Raw genomic sequence first — 18,522 nt, 5'->3', positions numbered from 1 at the left:
CCACCTGTGGATCATGGACTATGGACTAATTGCAAAACCCCTCTATGAAGCCCAGAAGACACAACCGCTTACCTGGGGCAAACCACAGAAGGAGACCTTCCTCAAACTGAAGGAGGCATTGACAACAGCTCTGGCATTAGGATTGCCTGATTTACCCAAAGATATTCACCTGTTTGTGCGTGAAAGATCACACCTAGCACTGGGAGTGCTGACCCAACCTTTGGGAAGCTGGAAAAGGCCGGTAGGCTACTTCTCCAAACAACTTGACAATGAGAGTGCCGGATGGCCTTCGTGCCTGTGGGCAGTCGCAGCCACTGTGATGCTGATACAAGAGGTTAGGAAACTCAGGATGGGTAGAGACATAGATGTCTACGTGCCACACATGGCAGAACAAAAGGGGGGTCATTGGCTATCTCCAAGCAGGATGATGAAATTCCAGGTAATCCTGACTGAGCAGGATGATGTCACACGAAAGACAACTAACCTTTTGAATCCAGCTTTGTTCCCACGTACCACAACTGAAGAAGGCCCATTGGAACATGATTGTGTGGAAGTGATAGAACACACCTGTTCAGCTAGAGCAGATTTGAAAGACGTCCCACTGGAACAGGCAGACTGGGAGCTGTTTACAGATGGAAGCAGTTTTGTGGAGAACAGGACCAGATATGCTGGATATGCGGTAATAACAACAGGTGCAGTGGTGGAGGCAAAGGCCTTGCCAGCAAACACATCTGCCCAGCGAGCAGAACTGGTTGCCTTGACCAGGGCGTTAGAGCTGAGTGAAGGGAAGAAAGTAAATAGATGGAGAGATTCAAAATATGCTTTTGGAGTGGTGCATGTACACGGGGCACTGTGGAAAGAAAGAGGATTGCTGTCTTCTAAAGACACGCACATTAAACATCAAGATGCAGTCCTGCAATTAATAAAAGCAGTATAAAAACCTGAGCAAGTAGCAGTCATGCACTGCAAAGCTCACCAATCAGGAAGCTCCAAAATTCATGAGGGAAATCGGAAAGCAGACTGGACAGCCCGACAAGTTGCTCGAGAAGTGCAAACTGCAATGGCATTGATACCTTTAAAAACTCATGTATCTCAATTCAATTTACCTCCAGAACCAAAATATTCAATAGAAGATGAGAAATTGGGACGCTCACTGAATGCACAGAAGAATTCAGAAGGGTGGTATGTGACTACACAGGGATAAGTAGTGGTACCTCCCTTGATAATGAGAGTTCTACAAATTAAACATAACGAACGTCATGGGGTGCAGAGGCATTGGTGAAATTGTTAAAACCAAATTTAATTTCAGTACGGATGTTAACAATGGCAAAATCAGTAATGTCAAAATGTGAAATTTGGTTAAAAAACAATCCAGTGGCTAGACAACAGGCACAATTAGGAAGAATTTGGGTAGGAGCAGAACCAGGAGATTATTGGCAAGTAGATTTTGTAGAATTACCAAGAACTCGATGATACAAATATCTATTGGTAGGGGTTGAACACATTTTCAGGATGGCCAGAAGCTCTTCCCTGTCACACAAATCAAGCAAAGGAGACAGTCAAGTGGGTACTGCAAGAAATCATTCCAGGATTTGGGGTGCCTCTAGGAATATCATCAGATAGGGGCCCACATTTCATAGCCACAGTAGTGAGGGAGGTGAGTCAGTTGCTGGGAATAGCTTGGGATCTCCACACACCATGGAGACCCCAATCCAGTGGACAAGTAGAGAGGATGAATCAGACCTTGAGGAAGCAAATCAGCAAAATATGCCAAGAGGCTAAACTGCAGTGGCCACAAGCTCTACCAATAGCACTGCTGAGGATTCGGATAAAGCCTAGAAGCGGGATGTCAGTCAGTCCTTTTGAGATATTGTATGGGAAACCATAGGAATCCCCTGAACCTAATGCAAATGTACATGTTACAGGGAAGCCAGAGGTGTAGAATTATGTTGTCTCTTGGAAAAGCTCTAGCTCAACTTCAGAGCACCCTTGTGTGGAATAGGCCGCTGACTCTTGAGAATCCAGTTCATGACATCCCCCCGGGAGATGAAGTGTACGTTAAAAGCTGAAACGAAGAACCATTAAAAGAAAGGTGGAATGAACCCTATCAGGTACTGTTAACTTCCTTTACAGCAGTCAAAGTAGCTGGACTGGATCCCTGGATAACTTACACCAGAGTGAAGAAGGTTTCCCTTGCACTGTGGACTGCACAAACTGTAGGGCCAACAAAGCTGCAGATAAAGCGGGTTTGATTGTTCCAAATGTCTAGGTTGCTAGTGACTGTAATGGTGATTATTTTATGGCCTTTAGTGCCATCAGTTGGAATCAATGTTACCTTGAGATGTGAAATGCTAAAGGATCAGCTGACAACTCTTCATTTTAGAATGAAGAGGGATGTGGGGGTGCAGCCTGAAACACAAGTGATAAAAGTCTCTAATACCATTTAGGCAGAAAATGTGATGATTGGATTAATTAAAGATTTTGCCAACATGCAAAACACCAGCAAAATAACTGTCTGTCTGCCAATACCAAAGGCAGCAGGAGACCCAGTAAGTTGGGGAATTATACCATCAAAATTACCTGAAATACAAAATAATAAAAATGAAAACGTGAGCTGTGTATTGCAAATAGATTACCAGTACCCAAATAAGACAGTGTTTGAAAATGCTCTGAAGCCAAAGTATTCATCTATATGGGATTGTCATGAAAATGGAGGAAAGGATGAACCAAAACTAGGCTGGTATGGGGGATTAGGAAATTATGGATGGTGTTATGAAAAGATAGTAAAGGTTATTAAAGAAAAGATTCCAGTGGAATTCACAATGGAAGTATGAAAGGAATGAAAAGATCGGGCTGAAGCTTGGGACACTGCATGGTGAGTGAGTGTGTTTCAGAAATTCCAATACATGTCAGATAGCCCTTGGTGCATTCAGTGGGAAGGCTCTGAAAATGAAACAGGTCCATAAGTACAGAACACTGCAAGCAGTAGTAGAATGGAAGCAGACAAAGTGAATTGGTGGGTATGTAACAAAACTTAGGACTGTACTTCTGATGATGAGGAAATAAAACAAATGCCACTGCCAGTGGTAGCTCTGCGAATTGGATGTGCCTGCAGAGGAATCAAACATAAACAAGGTGAAAAAAATGACAAGATAGGACAAGTGATCCAAAAGGTAGTATGGAGCAGAAGTACAGTTCAGAGTCCAGGCCAATTTGTGTGGGCAGCAAGCGATGGCACTTGGACAACACATTTGCTTGTAAGTGGAAAAGTAAAAGAGATTACTTTAGGCCTCCCCACCTTATGCCCAATTTGGAAAAGGTCCCCATTTAAAGGAGAACATGAACTTCTGCAAGTAAGGACGAGACAAGAAGTTCAGGGAAACAAAATTGAAGATGAAGAAAGATGGCAAGAACCCTCCAGTAGTATAAAATTTGAGTGAGCTCTGGAATCCTTGTTTAGTCCAATAAAAAATTACAATAACAGAAAGATGTACAAACTTACAGGTCAGGTAGAGAGATTGGCAGGAGTTACCAGAGGGATTTAGAGAGCTAAATGTACAATTACAAGCCACGACTAAAATGACCCTGCAAAACAGATTGGCTTTAGATATGTTATTGTTGAAAGAACACAGAGTATGGGGGTACATAAAAGGACAAATTGATCACTGCTGCATCCACATCCCAAATGGAACTGCAGATGTAGAACACGACATTAATCAATTAAAACCAATAGAACATGAAGCACAGAAAGAGCAGGAAGATTCTGACCACAAGTTAGTTAGATAAAATTTTTTGAAGGATTGGGATGGAATGTGAGCTCATGGATCAAACCTATTCTTAAGAGTCTGATAATCCTACTGATTGTGTTCTTAGCAATCTGGTTAATATATGCAGTTCTGAAAGGAGAGATAAAGAAAAGAGTATCCTGGAACCAGAAAATAATAAAGGCACTGACATGGGACAGAGATCCACATCCGCATTTGTCATCTCCAAGTCCTCCAGAGTGTAACAACGCTTACAACAACTGTAGATTCGAAAATGAACATCAAGTATAAACTCAGAGGAAAAAGACTATATAGTGAAAGCATTACATTAATTTTAGTAAAGTGAAATACTTTCAAAGGGGAGAAATATGTTACTATGGGGTTTAATGTTTCTGAAAAGGTTTCTTAAAACCATGAAGAAGTAGGCCGCAAGAAGGTCTGGTATTAGGGATGGTCTAGCAAGCTGAAATGTTTACGGTAATGGGAACTGGTACTTGGGGATTCCAAGGTACCCACCCAGAGATCAGATTTGTACATGTTTGTACAAGGATGAGCTAACTGTCATGAAGCAATATTGATAAAGCTAATCAAGCAATATTAATGAAGCAATATTGATAAGGTTGTTACAGTGATTACTGCTCCAGCTGAAATTGTAGAAATATGTGCACTTTGGACAAAGATGATGGAGCTAGATTTGGGTTGCTGATACCCCTAGATCCCGCACGCTTCAATAAAGCACCTGCATATAATCAATCTGTGATTATGTGTGTTCCTGAATGCTGACATCAGTGTCTCCCAGCACCCAGGGCAGCTCCCACCAGAGACCCTTCCCTGATTTAATTCCCAATCCAGGAGCTACAACAAGCATGGGTGAAGTTCTGGGGGCTGGCAGGGAAATGTCACTGTAAGATCTTGCTGCACTTGGCTCTCGGCCCCTTCTCAAGAGCTTTGCCTTCAAGGGCAGGAACATCTTTTCCTTGCTGGCAACTGCAATTCCAGACTCTTGGAGTGTGTGCCATGCAGGACCACACAGATTGGGATCCATGGGCTGGGATTGCACAGACTGGGATCACACAGACTGGGATTGCACAGACTGGGATTGCACAGACTGGGATCGCACAGACCGGGACCGTATGGATCAGCACCAGAGATTGGGATCACATGGACCGGGACCACATGGACCGGGATGGCTGCACCGGAACGATGCAAACCAAGGCGGTCACGCCCCGCTGAAGGCTCTCTCCCAGTTCCCTCCCAGTTCTCTCCCAGTGCCTCCCAGCCCTTCCCAGTCTCACCCGGGGGCACGGCCAAAACGGCCCGGAGTGAACGCGGTGGTCCCGGAGCGATCCCAGAGCTGATTCCGGTCCCGGTGTCGATCTCTGTCCCGGAGCTGTGGTGGTCCCAGTGTCGGTCCCAGCGCGCTCCCAGTCCCAGTCTTTGTCTCGATCTCACTCTCAGTCCCAGTCTCGGTCTTGGTCCTGGAGCGGTGCCAGTCTCAGTGCCGGTGCCAGTGCTGGTTTCAGTCCTGGTCTCGGTCTTGGCCTCGGAGCAGTTCCTGTCCCAGTGTCAGTGCTGGTCCTGGAGCAATCCCGGTGCTGATCCCGGTTCTGATCCCAGTGCTGGTCCTGGAGTAATCCCGGTACTGATCCCAGTGCTGGTCCTGGAATGATCCCAGTGCTGATCCTGGTCCCGGTCTCAGTCCTGGTCCTGGAGCGCTGCCAGTCTCGGTGCCGGTGCTGGATTCAGTCCCAGTCTCAGGCCTGGTCTAGGTCTCAGTCTCGCTCCCAGTCCTGGTGCTGGTCAAATTGAGCCCTTTTTGGGCGGTTTTAGGTCCCTTTTGGGCATTTCAGGCCAGTTTGGGTGATGCTGGAGCCCTTTGGATGATTTGAGGCAAAACCAGCGACTTTCAGGGTGGATCTTGCACCCATTTGGGAGATTCAAGGGTGATTTTAGGCCATTTGGAGTGGGTTTTACACCAGTTTGGGCATTTCTATGCCCTTTTGGTTGCACTTTGGACACCTTGGCATGATTTTAACCCCATTTGGCTGATGTTAGGCCAAACCATGCGGATTTAGCACAGAGTTCAGGTTCCTTGGATGGTTTTGCTTTTCAGCTTTGTTTAGCAGAATTTAATCACTTTTACCCGTTTTTTTCCCCCCTGTCTTTTTCATCAAAATCTTCATAAAAATTCACCCAAAGGTTCTCAAAATCATGCAAAATTCCAGAAAAAATCCACAAAATTTCCCAAACCTCCTCAAAATCCTGATACTTCCAGAAACATATCACAAAATTCAAGAAAAAATCTCACAAAATTCCCTAAATCTACTCAAAACTCTACCAAATTCCAGAAACATCCCAAAAAATCTCCTCCAGTTTCCACAAAATATAAGAAAACTCCCAAAAAATTATGATGTCCCCTGAAAATCCCTCAAAATTCCACAAACATCCCACAAAATCCCAGAAAAATCTTTTCAAAACAATACCAAATTCCAGAAACATCCCAAAAAATCTTTACGAATTTCCTCACAATCTAAGGGAATCTCCCCAAAATTCATCGTCTTCTCAAGTTCTCACCAAATTCCAGAAAATTACACAACATTCCAAAAAAATCCATAAAATTCCAGAAAAACACTACCAAATCCACTAACTCTTCTCAAAACCCTACCAAATTCCAGAAATATCCCACAAAATCTCCACAAATTACAACACAATCTCAGAAAATCTTCTCAAAATTCTTCAAGTCTCTTCAAAATCTCACCAAATTCCAGAAAATTCCACAACATTCCAAAAAACTCCATAAAATTCCAGAAAAACCTTACCAAATTCCATTAAAATCTTCTCAAAACCCTACCAAATTCCAGATACATCCTACAAAATCTTTAAAATTTTCCACGCAATCTAAGAAAATCTCCTCAAAATTCTTCAAGTTTCATCCATATCCCACACAGATCCAGAAAAATCCCACAAAATTCGACAAATATCTCACAAAATTCCCAAAATCTTCTCAAAACCCTACCAAATTACAGAAATATCCCACAAAATCTCCACAAATTTCCACAAAATTCCGGAAAAAACCTACAAAATTCCATTAAAATCTTCGCAAAACCCTACCGAATTCCAGAAACATCCCAAAAATCTTCACAAATTTCCACACAATCAAAGAAAATCTCCACAAAATTCTTCAAGTCTCCTCAAAATCCCACAAAATTCTAGAAAATTCTACAACACTCCAAAAAAATCCCACTAAGTTCCACAAACATCCCACAAAATTCCCTAAATCTTCACAAAACCCTACCAAATTCCAGAAACTTACCACAAAATCTCCACAAATTTCAAAAAAATTCCACACACATCCCACAAAATTCCATAAAAGTCTTCTCAAAACCCTACCAAATTCCAGAAACATCCCACAAAATCTTTACAAATTTCCACACAATTTTAGAAAAATCCCCTCAAAATTTTTCAAGTCTCCTCAAAATCCCTAAAAATTCCGGAAACATCCCACAAAAGCTTTAAAACTTTCCACAAAATCTTAGAAAATCTCCTCAGAATTCTTCAAGACTCTTCAAAATCCCACAAAATTCTAGAAAATTCCACAAAATTCCAGAAAAAAATCCCACAAAAAATCTGCAAAACCCTACCAAATTCCACAAACATCCCACAAAATCTTTACAGATTTCCACACAATCTAAGAAAAATACCTCAAAGTCCTTCGTGTCTCCTCAAAGTCCTACCAAATTCAGGAATCATCCCACAAAACTCCACAGAAATTCCACAAAATTCCACAAGCAACCCACAAATTTCCACAAACACCACCCACAAAATTCTACACACCATGCACAAAATTCCACAAACATCCCAACAAACTCCCTAAATCTTCTCAAAACCCTACCAAATTCCAGAAACATCCCACAAAATCATTACAAATTACCACACTATCTAAGGAAAATACCTCAAAGCTCTTCATGTCTCCTCAAAGTCCTTCAATATTCCAGAAACATCCCACACAATTCCACAAAAATCGCACCAAAATCCAGAAACTTCCCACAAAATTGAACAAACATCCCAACAAACTCCCTAAATCTTCTCAAAACCCTACCAAATGCCACAAACGACTCACAAAATTCTCGAAAAATCTTTTGAAAACCCTACCAAATTCCAGAAATTTCCCACAAAATCTTTACAAATTTCCACACATCCTAGACAAATCCCTCAAAATTCTTCAAGCCTCCATGAAATCTCACCAAATTCGACAAACATCCCACAAAATTCAAGAAAAATCCCACAAAATTCCACAAACATCCCAACAAACTCCCCAAATCTTCTCAAAACCCTACTGAATTCCAGAAACATCCCACCCAATCTCCACAAATTTCCACACAATCTAAGAAAAATACATCAAAGTGCTTCGTTTCTCCTAAAGTCCTTCAAAATTCCACTAACATTCCACAAAATTCAGGAAACATTCCACAAAATTCCGGAAACATTCCACAAGATTCCACAAACATCCCACAAAATTTCACAAACATTCCAACAAACTCGCTGAATCTTCTCAAAACCCTACCAAATTCCAGAAACATCCCACCCAATCTCCACAAATTTCCACACAATCTAAGAAAAATACATCAAAGTGCTTCGTGTCTACTCCAAGTCCTTCAAAATTCCACAAACATTCCACAAAATTCCAAAAACATCCCACAAAAATTCCAGCTACATTCCATAAAATTCCCGAAACATCCCAACAAACTCCCTAAATCTTATCAAAACCCTACCAAATTCCAGAAACATCCCACAAAATCATTTCAAATTCCCACACAATCTAAGAAAAATCCCTCAAAATTCTTCAAGTCTCATCAAAATCCCACAAATTTCTAGAAAATTCTTCAACATTCCCAAAAAATTTTACAGATTTCCAAAAACATCTCACAAAATTCCCAAAATCTTCTCAAAACCCTACCAAATTACAGAAACATCCCACAAAATCTCCACAAATTTTCGCACAAAGAAAATCCTCTCAAAATTCTTCAAGTCTCTTCAAAATCTCACCAAATTCCAGAAAATTCCTCAACATTCAAAAAAAATCCACAAAATTCCAGAAAAACCCTATCAAATTACATAACTCTTCTCAAAACCCTACCAAATTCCATAAATATCCCACACAATCTTTGCAAATTTCAACGCAATCTAAGAAAAATATTTCAAAATTCCTCAAGTCTCTTCAAAATCCCCAAAACATCTAGGAAATTCTACAACAATCCAAAAAAATCCCACAAAATTCCACAAACATCCCACAAAATTTGTAAATCTTCTCAAAACCCTCCCAAATTACAGAAACATCCCATAAAATCTCCACAAATTTCCACAAAATCTAAGAAAGATCCTTCAAAAATTTTCAAGTCTCCTCAATATCCCACAAAATTCCACAAAAATCCACAACATTCCAGAAATATCTCACAAAATTCCAGTAAAATCTGATGAACTTGTTAGCATTCAGGAACACACATAATCACAAATGATTATATGTAGGTGCTTTATTAAGAGATCTGGGTGTCAGGGGTTCACATACCCAAATCTGACCCATCTTGGTTTTGAACTCAACATGTTTTATACTCTAGCATTATTTAACTTACATATTAATTATTAAACTTACATTGTTCTATTGTATGCATTGTTTTTACCCAAGCATGGATTTCTCCTGATTCCCCCCAGCCACCTAACATTGTTCTTCATGTACTTTAAACAATAATTATATCCAGTCATATCTAACAAGTGTATCATCATCATCTACTGATTACACAGGTGCAGTTTGACCTGATTTTTAGCAAGTACAAGGCCTAACATTTCCCAGCGCCAACTTTTCCAAGGCCTTTCCAAACCTAAATTCCTTTCTAAGTCCCCGAATTTTCTAACATTTTGAGACCTTTTACTATCACTTATAGGACTTGTGCTCCAGACTCCTCACCAGCCTTGTTGCCCTTCTCTGGACATGCTCCAGCCCATCCATGGCCTTCCTAAATTGGGGGCCCAGAACTGGACACAGCACTCGAGGTGCTGCCCAACCAGTGCAGAGTAGAGGGGAGGAATCCCTGCCCTGCTCCTGCTGGCCACACTGTTCCTGATCCAGGCCAGGAACCATTGGCCTTCTTGGCCACCTGGGCACACTGTTGGCTCATACCCAGCCTGCTGTCCATCAGTGCCCCAGCTCCCTTTCTGCTTGGCTGCTGTCCAGCCACTCTGTCCCCAGCCTGTAGCACTGCAGGGGTTGTTGGGGCCAAAGTGCAGGACCTGACACTTGGACTTGTTAAACCTCACCTTGTTGGGTTTGGGCCCTGGATCCAGCCTGTCCAGCTGCCTGTGCAGAGCCCTCCTACGCTGCAGCACATCAACACTCCCAGCCAACCTGCTGTTACCACGGATCCATGGGGTCCTAGAGTGTCACAATGGTCTCCAGGATTCCATGAAGCCTCCCAGCAATCCAGTTTTGGATCATACTGGGAGTGACTGGACTCATACTGGGAGTATCTGAGAATGACTGGGAACATACCATGCACATCATCCCCCATACTGGGGGTGACTGGGAGCAACTGGGAGCATGCTGGGAGCCAAAGGCATCATACTGGGACTGACTGGGTTGATCTAGTCAGAGGCAAATGGGACCATCCTGGGAGTGCTGCCATGTGACAAGGATCATACTGGAGCTTACTGGACTCATACTGGTGTTGAAAGGGAACAGCTGGCATCTCTGAACACCAAAGGTTTTTTTCCTGCCCACTGAAGAAGGAGCTTCCCAGTGTCCATGTGTGAGGGGACCTTCACCTGAACCAGATGCTGTTAGGAGAAAAAGCTGCCTCTGCTGGAAAATCCCACACAACAAGTCAATGCCAAGAGAGAGCATTTTACTTTCACAACTTCCCTCCTGGAGTCATAGTCCTTTTGGATCACACAGCAAGCAAGAGAACAGCACAAAATAGAAGGCTGTGTCCAGTTTTTGGCTGGGTGAGCAAACAGAGGGAGCGCCAGGGTCCGCTACCACAGACTCTCCTCTTGGGGAACAGAACCCCCCCAGGCTCCATTCCAAATGCTGTGCACACCCTGCTGGCTACAAACAACCCCTTTTTTAAGAAGTTGTTGGCAGGAGCTCTCCCAAATAAATGGCATCTTAATGGCAATTTTCATTCAAAATCACCTCCGTTCCAAAGGATGAACAGAAAGCCCACAGCAATCCCAAAGGCACATATGGTGCACCTGGGGAAATCCTCCATTTAGGGGCCCAGTGGGTAAAAAATACCCATAAGAAGCCCCAGAGTCCAGAGTGCAAACTGCAACAACCACTTGCTGGATCATTTTGGCTGTGCTGCACACGTCTGCAGACTGTCTGTCCCCCTGCAAGGACAGAAGGACACCCATCAGGGGCTGGGCTGGCTGCTGAGAATGCCTCGGGCAGGACGATCCTCAGGCAATGAGCAGGTGCCCAGAGCCGCTCTGACACTGAGGCCTCTGTGCCCCACAGCAACGGGAACACCACAAGGACACGGCAACGTTCCTGTGACATCACAGCAGCAGCTCCCCCAAAAATTGTTTGCAAGGTTCTCCTGGGTCACCAAGGAGCACAAAGGATCCTCAGAGGGCACAACCTATTGCTCAAAGGATCCAAGAGGAGCTCAGAAAATGCAGCAAATGAGGACACCCCACAGCCCAGCCTGAACACTGAGAAGGAACAAAGAAGTGACCAAACCAAAGGAAATACAACTTTTGGTCACTGATGCTTCTGACTAAAACCAGCAAGGCTTGTTCCATCTGGGATCTTTGTTCTAGTTCTAGAAACAAGCAACGTTCTCTGCTGTAACTGTACATAAAGCTGGAACTTGGGGGAAAGAAGTTTTGCGTGACTTCTTGGACATCTTGTGGCTGAGGGTGTCCAAGGCAATGGACTCACAAGCGGGGTCCCTGCCCTCCCGACTGACAGCTGCCATCTCTCCTTCAGCCCCATGCGTGTCTCCAACAACCTCCTGTCAAGGGCCTCCATCCACACATTCCATCACCAGCCACAGATCCTCATTGACGAGGTCACCCAGCATCCCTGAGGCCACAGCAGGGAGTGCTCCTGACATCTGGTACAGCACTGTGGCTTTCCTGGGATCCTTCTGGTGCCTGTGGCTGAGAGGAGTGGGGTGGATGGAACCAGGACGGGTCACAGATCAGCAGCCCCACTGCAAGCAGTGCTTTCTCCTGCTGTGTGGGGACCGTGGGGTGACTGATATTGGGACTCCTCTGGCTTTGGCTCCTGCAGACCACACAGTGGCTCAGACACTGGCCTGAGGGAAGGGGTCTCATGGAAACCCGGCACAGGCATTTCTCTTTGGAGAGGGGGTTCTGCAGGGAGAAGGGAGAACAAGAGACATTCCTGTCTCCTGAGATTCCCCCTCCTCTTTCAGCAGCCATACCACAGTCCATCAATGCCAGAGTTCATAGGATCACTTCCATGCCAGGGAGCACAAGGCACTCAAAACTGAACCCTGCCAGAGCCCAGCCCTGCCTGCCCATTTGGAGGGTGTGGGGGAATGGAATTTCAGCAGGAGCTGACCCACAATGATACTTTGCCACTTGTGGGTTTCTCACAGCCTTAGAAGGAGTTTGAGATCTCTGTCCCCAACACCCGCTCACCCTTCAAGTGCACACACGCGCCTGGGGGCAATTCAGGGTCCCTGGAGTGGTGGCTGCTAATCTTGGAAACAGGAGCTGTTGTCTTTTCCAATGGGCTTAACTCCCTTCTACCTATTAGAAAGTGGGTGAGTAAAGGAAATGACCCTGGAGGAAGGGGACCAGAACCTTGGAAAAAGATGAAACATCTTTTGTCTGAATTACAAATTAAATCGCTTTCATTTATTTCTTTAGTACTACTCTATTACTACAAACAAAAACATGTTTCTGAGCTGATTGTTGGGATTCGGGGCTTTATTTCTTGGTCTTGTTGTTGTTATTATTATTTTTTAGTATTACTTTTCATTGTCAAGACTTTTAAATCTTAGACATAAATAACAATGGCTGGATGTCACACACTGGGAAAATTCCCTTGTTTTTCTCACCAGAATTAAACTGGACACTCAACTCCAAGTTGCCAGTGGATTCTAAAGACGGAAAATCCTGTTAATGCCGGGTTTGGTGTGGTTTGGAGCGGGGGAAGGGTCTCATCCCCTCCCAGAGGCGCCCCAAGCCCGCTCTGCTGCCACGTCTGCGCTCGCGGCCCCTCACGGCGGCCCTGCCCTGGGGACATGGTGGGACCCCCTCCTGCCAGGGCTGAGGCTCCTCATGGCCCCTCACAGCCCCTCATGGCCCCATAGAATTTCTCATGGCCCCATAAAACCTCTCATGGCCCCATAAAACCTCTCATGGCCTCGTATGGTCCCTCATGGCCTCTCAAAGCCCTTCATGGCCCCTCATTTTTCCTCACGGCCCCTCTCAGCTCCAGGCGCGGGGTTCCTCCCAAAGGAGAAGGGGTCGGGCCCTGCTCTTTCTCCTTTTATTTCGGTCCCTTCATAGCGATGAGTAAAGAAAGGCTGAATGGAGCCTTTCCCCAGCGTTTCCCTCGGGGTTCATTGCAGGCTGAAGCTCTGTGCTGGCGCTGGCCCAACATCCCTGCAGCCCCCAAGGCCTTTGCTGTCCCCCCGTGTCCATTCCCTGTCCCCGAGTCCCGCCCGGCTCTGGCAGCAGCAGCAGCCGCAGCGCAGCGGGCGCCGGCCCGGCCCGGCCGGGGCTCCCGGCCACGAGCAGCAGCAGCGCCGGCCCTTCCCACCTGCTCCTGCCTCGGCTTCCCAGGCCTTTTGCCAGGGCAATTCTGGACTACAGCAACAATCCCCCACAAACAGCCCTGATTTCTCAGGCCCGCCTCTGCTGCCCTCAGCCAGCCCTCAGAGGAAGAAAGGATCGGGTTCCAGCGCTGTTTTCAGCGCTGTTTTACTCACCCTGAGGAGACAGCAGGAGGCTGTTGGTGCCTTGGCCTTGGCAATTGTGGATCCCAGCTGATCTTGCCCCTCTTCTGCTTGCCACTTGAATTTTAGCAGTACAGCTGCAATTTCCTCTTTCAATCAGTGCGGCCCACTGTGCTTTTCTGACAGGGAACTCGGACTGCTTGTTAAAAAGGCCTCATGAGTAGTAGATCTCCAAATGCTCCCAAGGCCCTGAGCACAAAATCAAAGAGAATTAAAGCCACACAGGTCACATTTGCAGTGTTCAAACACAGCCCTGTTGCTGCTGCTGCTGCTGAAATAGAATCAACTGACAGAGGCCATCACAGAAATTGCCTTTACAGTGGCAAATAAAATGAAAATATCGACCAGGAGAAAGGAAAAACAGAACTCCCCAACTCGCTTCACTGTTTCTACCGAGCAGCAGAAGAAAAAGGAACAGGGCACCTTTCAGGCAGTTCCACAAGCTCAGGGTTCTCATTTCATGGGGAATCTGAGATGCAATTGGCCTTTTTAAAAGGATAAAACAAAGGGAATGAATTGGAAATTATTAGGAAAAAATGTACCTTCTTATATACAAAGTTCACCAAGTCATTCCCTGCATTTCTCCTTTTCACATTCTTTCTGTCATCCAGAGAGGTCCAGCTTATCATGTTCAGATGCTTATCATCAACTGATTGTGCTCTTGATTTCTACCACTGCAAGAGATGGAGAATCATCTAAACTGAACACAGAAACAAACTCTCTCTGTCAGCCCATTTTCATGTTCCAGATCACTTTCAAGATGTCCATGGGGGATTTGGAATTATCAGCTCTCCACTTCTGGCTGCACACCCTGGAGATTCTTTCTCCACATTCAGCCATGCTTGTATTCCCTAACAATTCCTGGTACCTCATCATGTTTTCTTTGGGTAGAAGAGTAACAGTGAAAACCTTACCAATGGCACAACTCCCCTGTCCACAAGGAAAAGAAAGAACAAATTGTCAAGTGCTTCAAATATTTGTCCTGCTTTGCTGCAAGAGTTGTGCTGCAGTCACTTACAGTGTGGGAAACCAAGAGAAGCTGCAGCTGGGGGCACATTTTGTGACAGGAGCTGCGCCTTGTTCTCCAGGACAGGTTTTTGGAAAGAACAGACGTGACTGTGGAGAAGATTCTGGGAAAATTGAAACAACTTTTTTATGAAATGAAAATCAAATCAAAAGAAACAACCAATATGTTTTTCTCTATTTTTCTCTATTTATTTTTATGTTCCCCTTTTCCATCTTGCACTTTCTCCATCCCATTCATTCCAAATGGATCTCACCTCTAAGATCTGAGACTTGGCAAGTTTTAGACACTGTAAAATACCATGAGCTATACCCAGTTTGCCTTGCCCTGTTTTCCTTGGAAAGCAATGCTGGAGACACAAGTGCAGTGCTTGGGTCGGGTACAAATTCTGCATTCAGGGAATGTGCTCAGACGGTGTCTGACCCTCAGCAGGGACAAGGTACAGCAGCAGCCAAGGGCCGTCCTGTGCCCCTGTGCAGGAGTCAAGACTCTGGCTCTTGGCTCAACACGGCAAAGTTCCCGTGTTTGGCCAGGCTCAGGGGCTGCCCGGGGAGTGCGGGGCTCGGGCCGGGGCCGAGCGGGCAACGGACAAACGGACACGGGGACAAACGGTCCCGGTGCTTCAGTTGCAGCGGCGGCAGCAGCGGCAGCAGCAGCAGCGGCGGCAGCAGCAGCAGTGGAAGCAGCGAAAGCATCAAATTTATCACTTTTCTGTCTCTCCTCTCCCTTTCCCACTGTCCCACATTCCCTCCGGGTCTCCCTTTTCCTGCGTCCCCCTCTCTTCCAGGTTCCCTCTCCCCGTACCCGCCCGGGCCATGCCCCCGGCCCGCCCCCGGACCCGCCCACGGGCCCAGGCGGGGTTGCCCCGGCCCCGGTCCCGGCCCCGTCCCCGGCCGTCCCGCCGTGGTCTCGCCTTCGCCGGGCTCTGGCTGTGCTGGCGCTGGCGCTGCTGGGCGGGCATCATTGCCTGGGGCTGGGGCGGAATCGCTGCCCTTTGGCTCCGCCTTGCCCGATCCCGGCCCCGGCCCCGACGCAGGCTCCGGCCCCGGCCCCGACCCCGGCCCCGGCCCCGGCCCCGACCCCGGCGCCGGCTCCTCCCGGGGCCCGCGGAGGACACAGGCGGCGGGGCCGCTGCCGCCGCCTCCGCTGCGGCTTCCCCGGCCCGAGCTCCGCCGCTCAGCAGCGCGGCCGCTGGCCCCGAGCCGCCGCTGCCGCGTTCCAATGAGGGAACGCCTGCGGATGCCCGGCCCGGGGAGCTCGGGGAGCGCTCGGGGGCCGTTCCTGTCCCCGGGCCGAGCGCTGATGGCCGCGACTCGCCCCCAGGGAAGGCGCAGGAGGCCCTGCAGCAGCGCTACGAGCTGGGCCCGCTGCTGGGGCGCGGCGGCTTCGGCAGCGTCTTCGCGGCCACGCGACTCTCGGACGGCGCCCCGGTGAGCGGTGGGCAGAGGAGGAGGAGGAGGAGGGGGCGGAGGAGATGGCGGGGGCGCGGCGGGGCGGGCAGCGAGCTCAAGGCTCTGCTGCTCCTTGCTCGCAGGTGGCCATCAAATGTGTGCCGCGGGATCGCGTCCGGCTCTGGGGCGAGCTGGTGAGTGTGCGGGGCCAGCGGCAGAAGCCGGGGCGTGCCGGGCAGGGATGAGCCGGGGCCCGGCGGGGTGGGAGCCGCCGAGAGCCCTGCGGGGAGAGCGGGCGTGGGGTGAGCGAGGTGTGCAGAGCATCCCGGGCTGGCTGAGGGGTCCCAGAGCCCTGGCCCGGCCTCAGCCCCACTGACAGCACCGTGCTCCTCCCGCAGCCCGACGGCACCCGTGCTCCCATGGAGATTGTGCTGCTGGACAGGGTGTCCTCTGGCTGTGCTGCAGTCATTCAGCTGCTGGAGTGGCTTGAGCTCCCCGACAGCTTCGTGTTAGTGTTGGAGCGTCCACAGCGGTGCCAGGACCTCTCGCATTTGCTGGCGGAGCGGAGGTTCCTGCCAGAGGAGGAGGCGCGGGGGCTCTTTCGCCAGGTGCTGGAGGCCGTGCAGCACTGCAGCAGCTGCGGGGTCCTGCACAGGGACATAAAACCGGAGAACATCCTGCTCGACCTGGCCACTGGGCAGCTGAAATTGATCGACTTTGGCTGTGGCGCCTTCCTGCAAGACACAGCCTACACCCAGTTTGCAGGTGAGCCCTCGCAGGGGATGCTCCTGGCCATCTCATGGCCCAGCCTGGCTGTGGCACCGGGGATTCCCCGTGGTGCTGCCAGGATGGGATCAATGCTTGAGGCAAATTGATTTGGATGGGGGTGTGAGGGGGGCCAGCTCCCAGCCCTGCCAAGAGCCTTCAGCACCCACTGTGCCCTGGGCTGGGGCTGGGACAGCCAGCCTGACAAAAACCCCCATGGGGGTAGCAGAGGGCGGGGGTCTGACCCCATGCCCCAGAGAGTTTAGTGAGTCAGCGAGGAAGGGCTTGAACTCCTCTGCTCCCCACGTTTGCCTTGGCCTATTAACAATGTTTTGGAGGCCATGCAGGCAGGGAGGAGAGTGTGTTTTCTCTACCACGGGGTGGGTTTTTATTTGCTTGTCATGGTTGGGCCTCCCCAGTGCTTCTTCTGCCCTCTTGCAGCAGCAGTGGCTTCTTTTCCAACCCTGGGTTTGTAGCCAAGTGCCAGGTGCTGGCAAGAGGGCAGTGGGTCACCCCGTGTGCCGCTGGGGCAGCCCCCACATGCCCAGGGATGCTGGGGCCAGGCTCTGGGAGCAGCAGCATCCCCCTGATGAGCTCCATCTGTGTTCCACAGGAACCCTGTCCTACAGCCCACCAGAGTGGATCCGCCAGCAACGCTACCATGGCCAGGCAGCAACAATCTGGTCCCTGGGCCTCCTGCTCTACCAGCTGGTCATAGGGAAGCACCCATTCATGAGGGGCCAGCAGATCATCTGGGGGCGGATCTTGTTCCCACGACGGCTCTCCCAAGGTGAATCCTCATCTCTGGGCACAGGGGGAACACCAGGCTTGGGAGACAGCTGTGGGCTTATGAGCATCCTGCTCTGGCAGCTGCTGAGGAGGTGGCACATGTCCTGCTCTCCTGCAAACAGGGAATCCATGGGGAAGTTTAGGCCCAGCTCTGGGCACACCCAGCATGGCCTGGGCACTGGAAGGGGGTGGCAACTTCTCCAACTGACTGGTGATTCCTGGTTTCTCTCTTCAGAATGCCAAGATATTATTAAGAGGTGTTTGTCCATGCAACCCTCGGACAGGCCATCCTTAGAAGACCTTTTGCGCGATCCTTGGATGCAGGCTGTTCATCTGCCCTAGGAGATGGGAGAGATCCACATGCACAGTTGGATCCAGGGGCCTGGCAGGTAACAGCTCCACACATTTCTTGGCAATCAGTGGCAAAGCAAACCAGGCTGTTTTTGTCGTGCCTGTAGCTCTGAGCAGGGGTCATCAGAAGGGAACACACAGCTCTTGGGCTGGAGCTGAGCTGGACACCTGGTGTGGCAAGCACTGGTGGCCACCATTCCCCCTGCTTTTGCTTGTCTGCTTCACTGATGGCTGGGACCCTGGGCAGAGCACTGACAGCCTGGTCTGGCCCCTAGGCAAGGAGAAGGAGCCCCTGGAGAAGCTGTTACCCGCTGGGGCTGCTGCTGGAGACACCAAGGGCAACCTCGAGGATGGCAATCTCTTCCTCCAGCTGGCCAGCTGAAGATGATGGATTTCAATTCTGGCATGTCTTCTTCAAAGACTCGCTCCACGCCCAATTTGCAGGTGAG

General features: G+C 48.5%; 2 protein-coding genes across 2 annotated transcripts in view; one reads left to right on the top strand and one right to left on the bottom strand.

Annotated features, from left to right (window-relative positions):
• LOC147646935 (uncharacterized) overlaps positions 1 to 18,522 on the bottom strand; it is a 592,289-nt gene that overhangs the window by 348,654 nt on the left and 225,113 nt on the right. The window lies entirely within an intron of this gene.
• LOC147646943 (serine/threonine-protein kinase pim-1-like) lies at positions 283 to 18,111 on the top strand. Its single transcript, XM_086872707.1, has 6 exons — positions 283 to 334; positions 16,101 to 16,207; positions 16,312 to 16,362; positions 16,567 to 16,933; positions 17,547 to 17,723; positions 17,958 to 18,111. Exons 1-6 carry the CDS (start codon positions 283 to 285, stop codon positions 18,062 to 18,064), a joined length of 861 nt encoding a protein of 286 aa, XP_086728833.1. The 3' UTR covers positions 18,065 to 18,111.

This window comes from Cyanistes caeruleus, unplaced genomic scaffold (genome assembly GCF_971803275.1).
Source record: "Cyanistes caeruleus unplaced genomic scaffold, bCyaCae1.hap1.1 HAP1_SCAFFOLD_76, whole genome shotgun sequence".
NCBI lineage: Eukaryota > Metazoa > Chordata > Aves > Passeriformes > Paridae > Cyanistes > Cyanistes caeruleus.
Note: the sequence above shows the minus strand (reverse complement) of the source record. Positions and strands in the feature narration are given on the sequence as shown.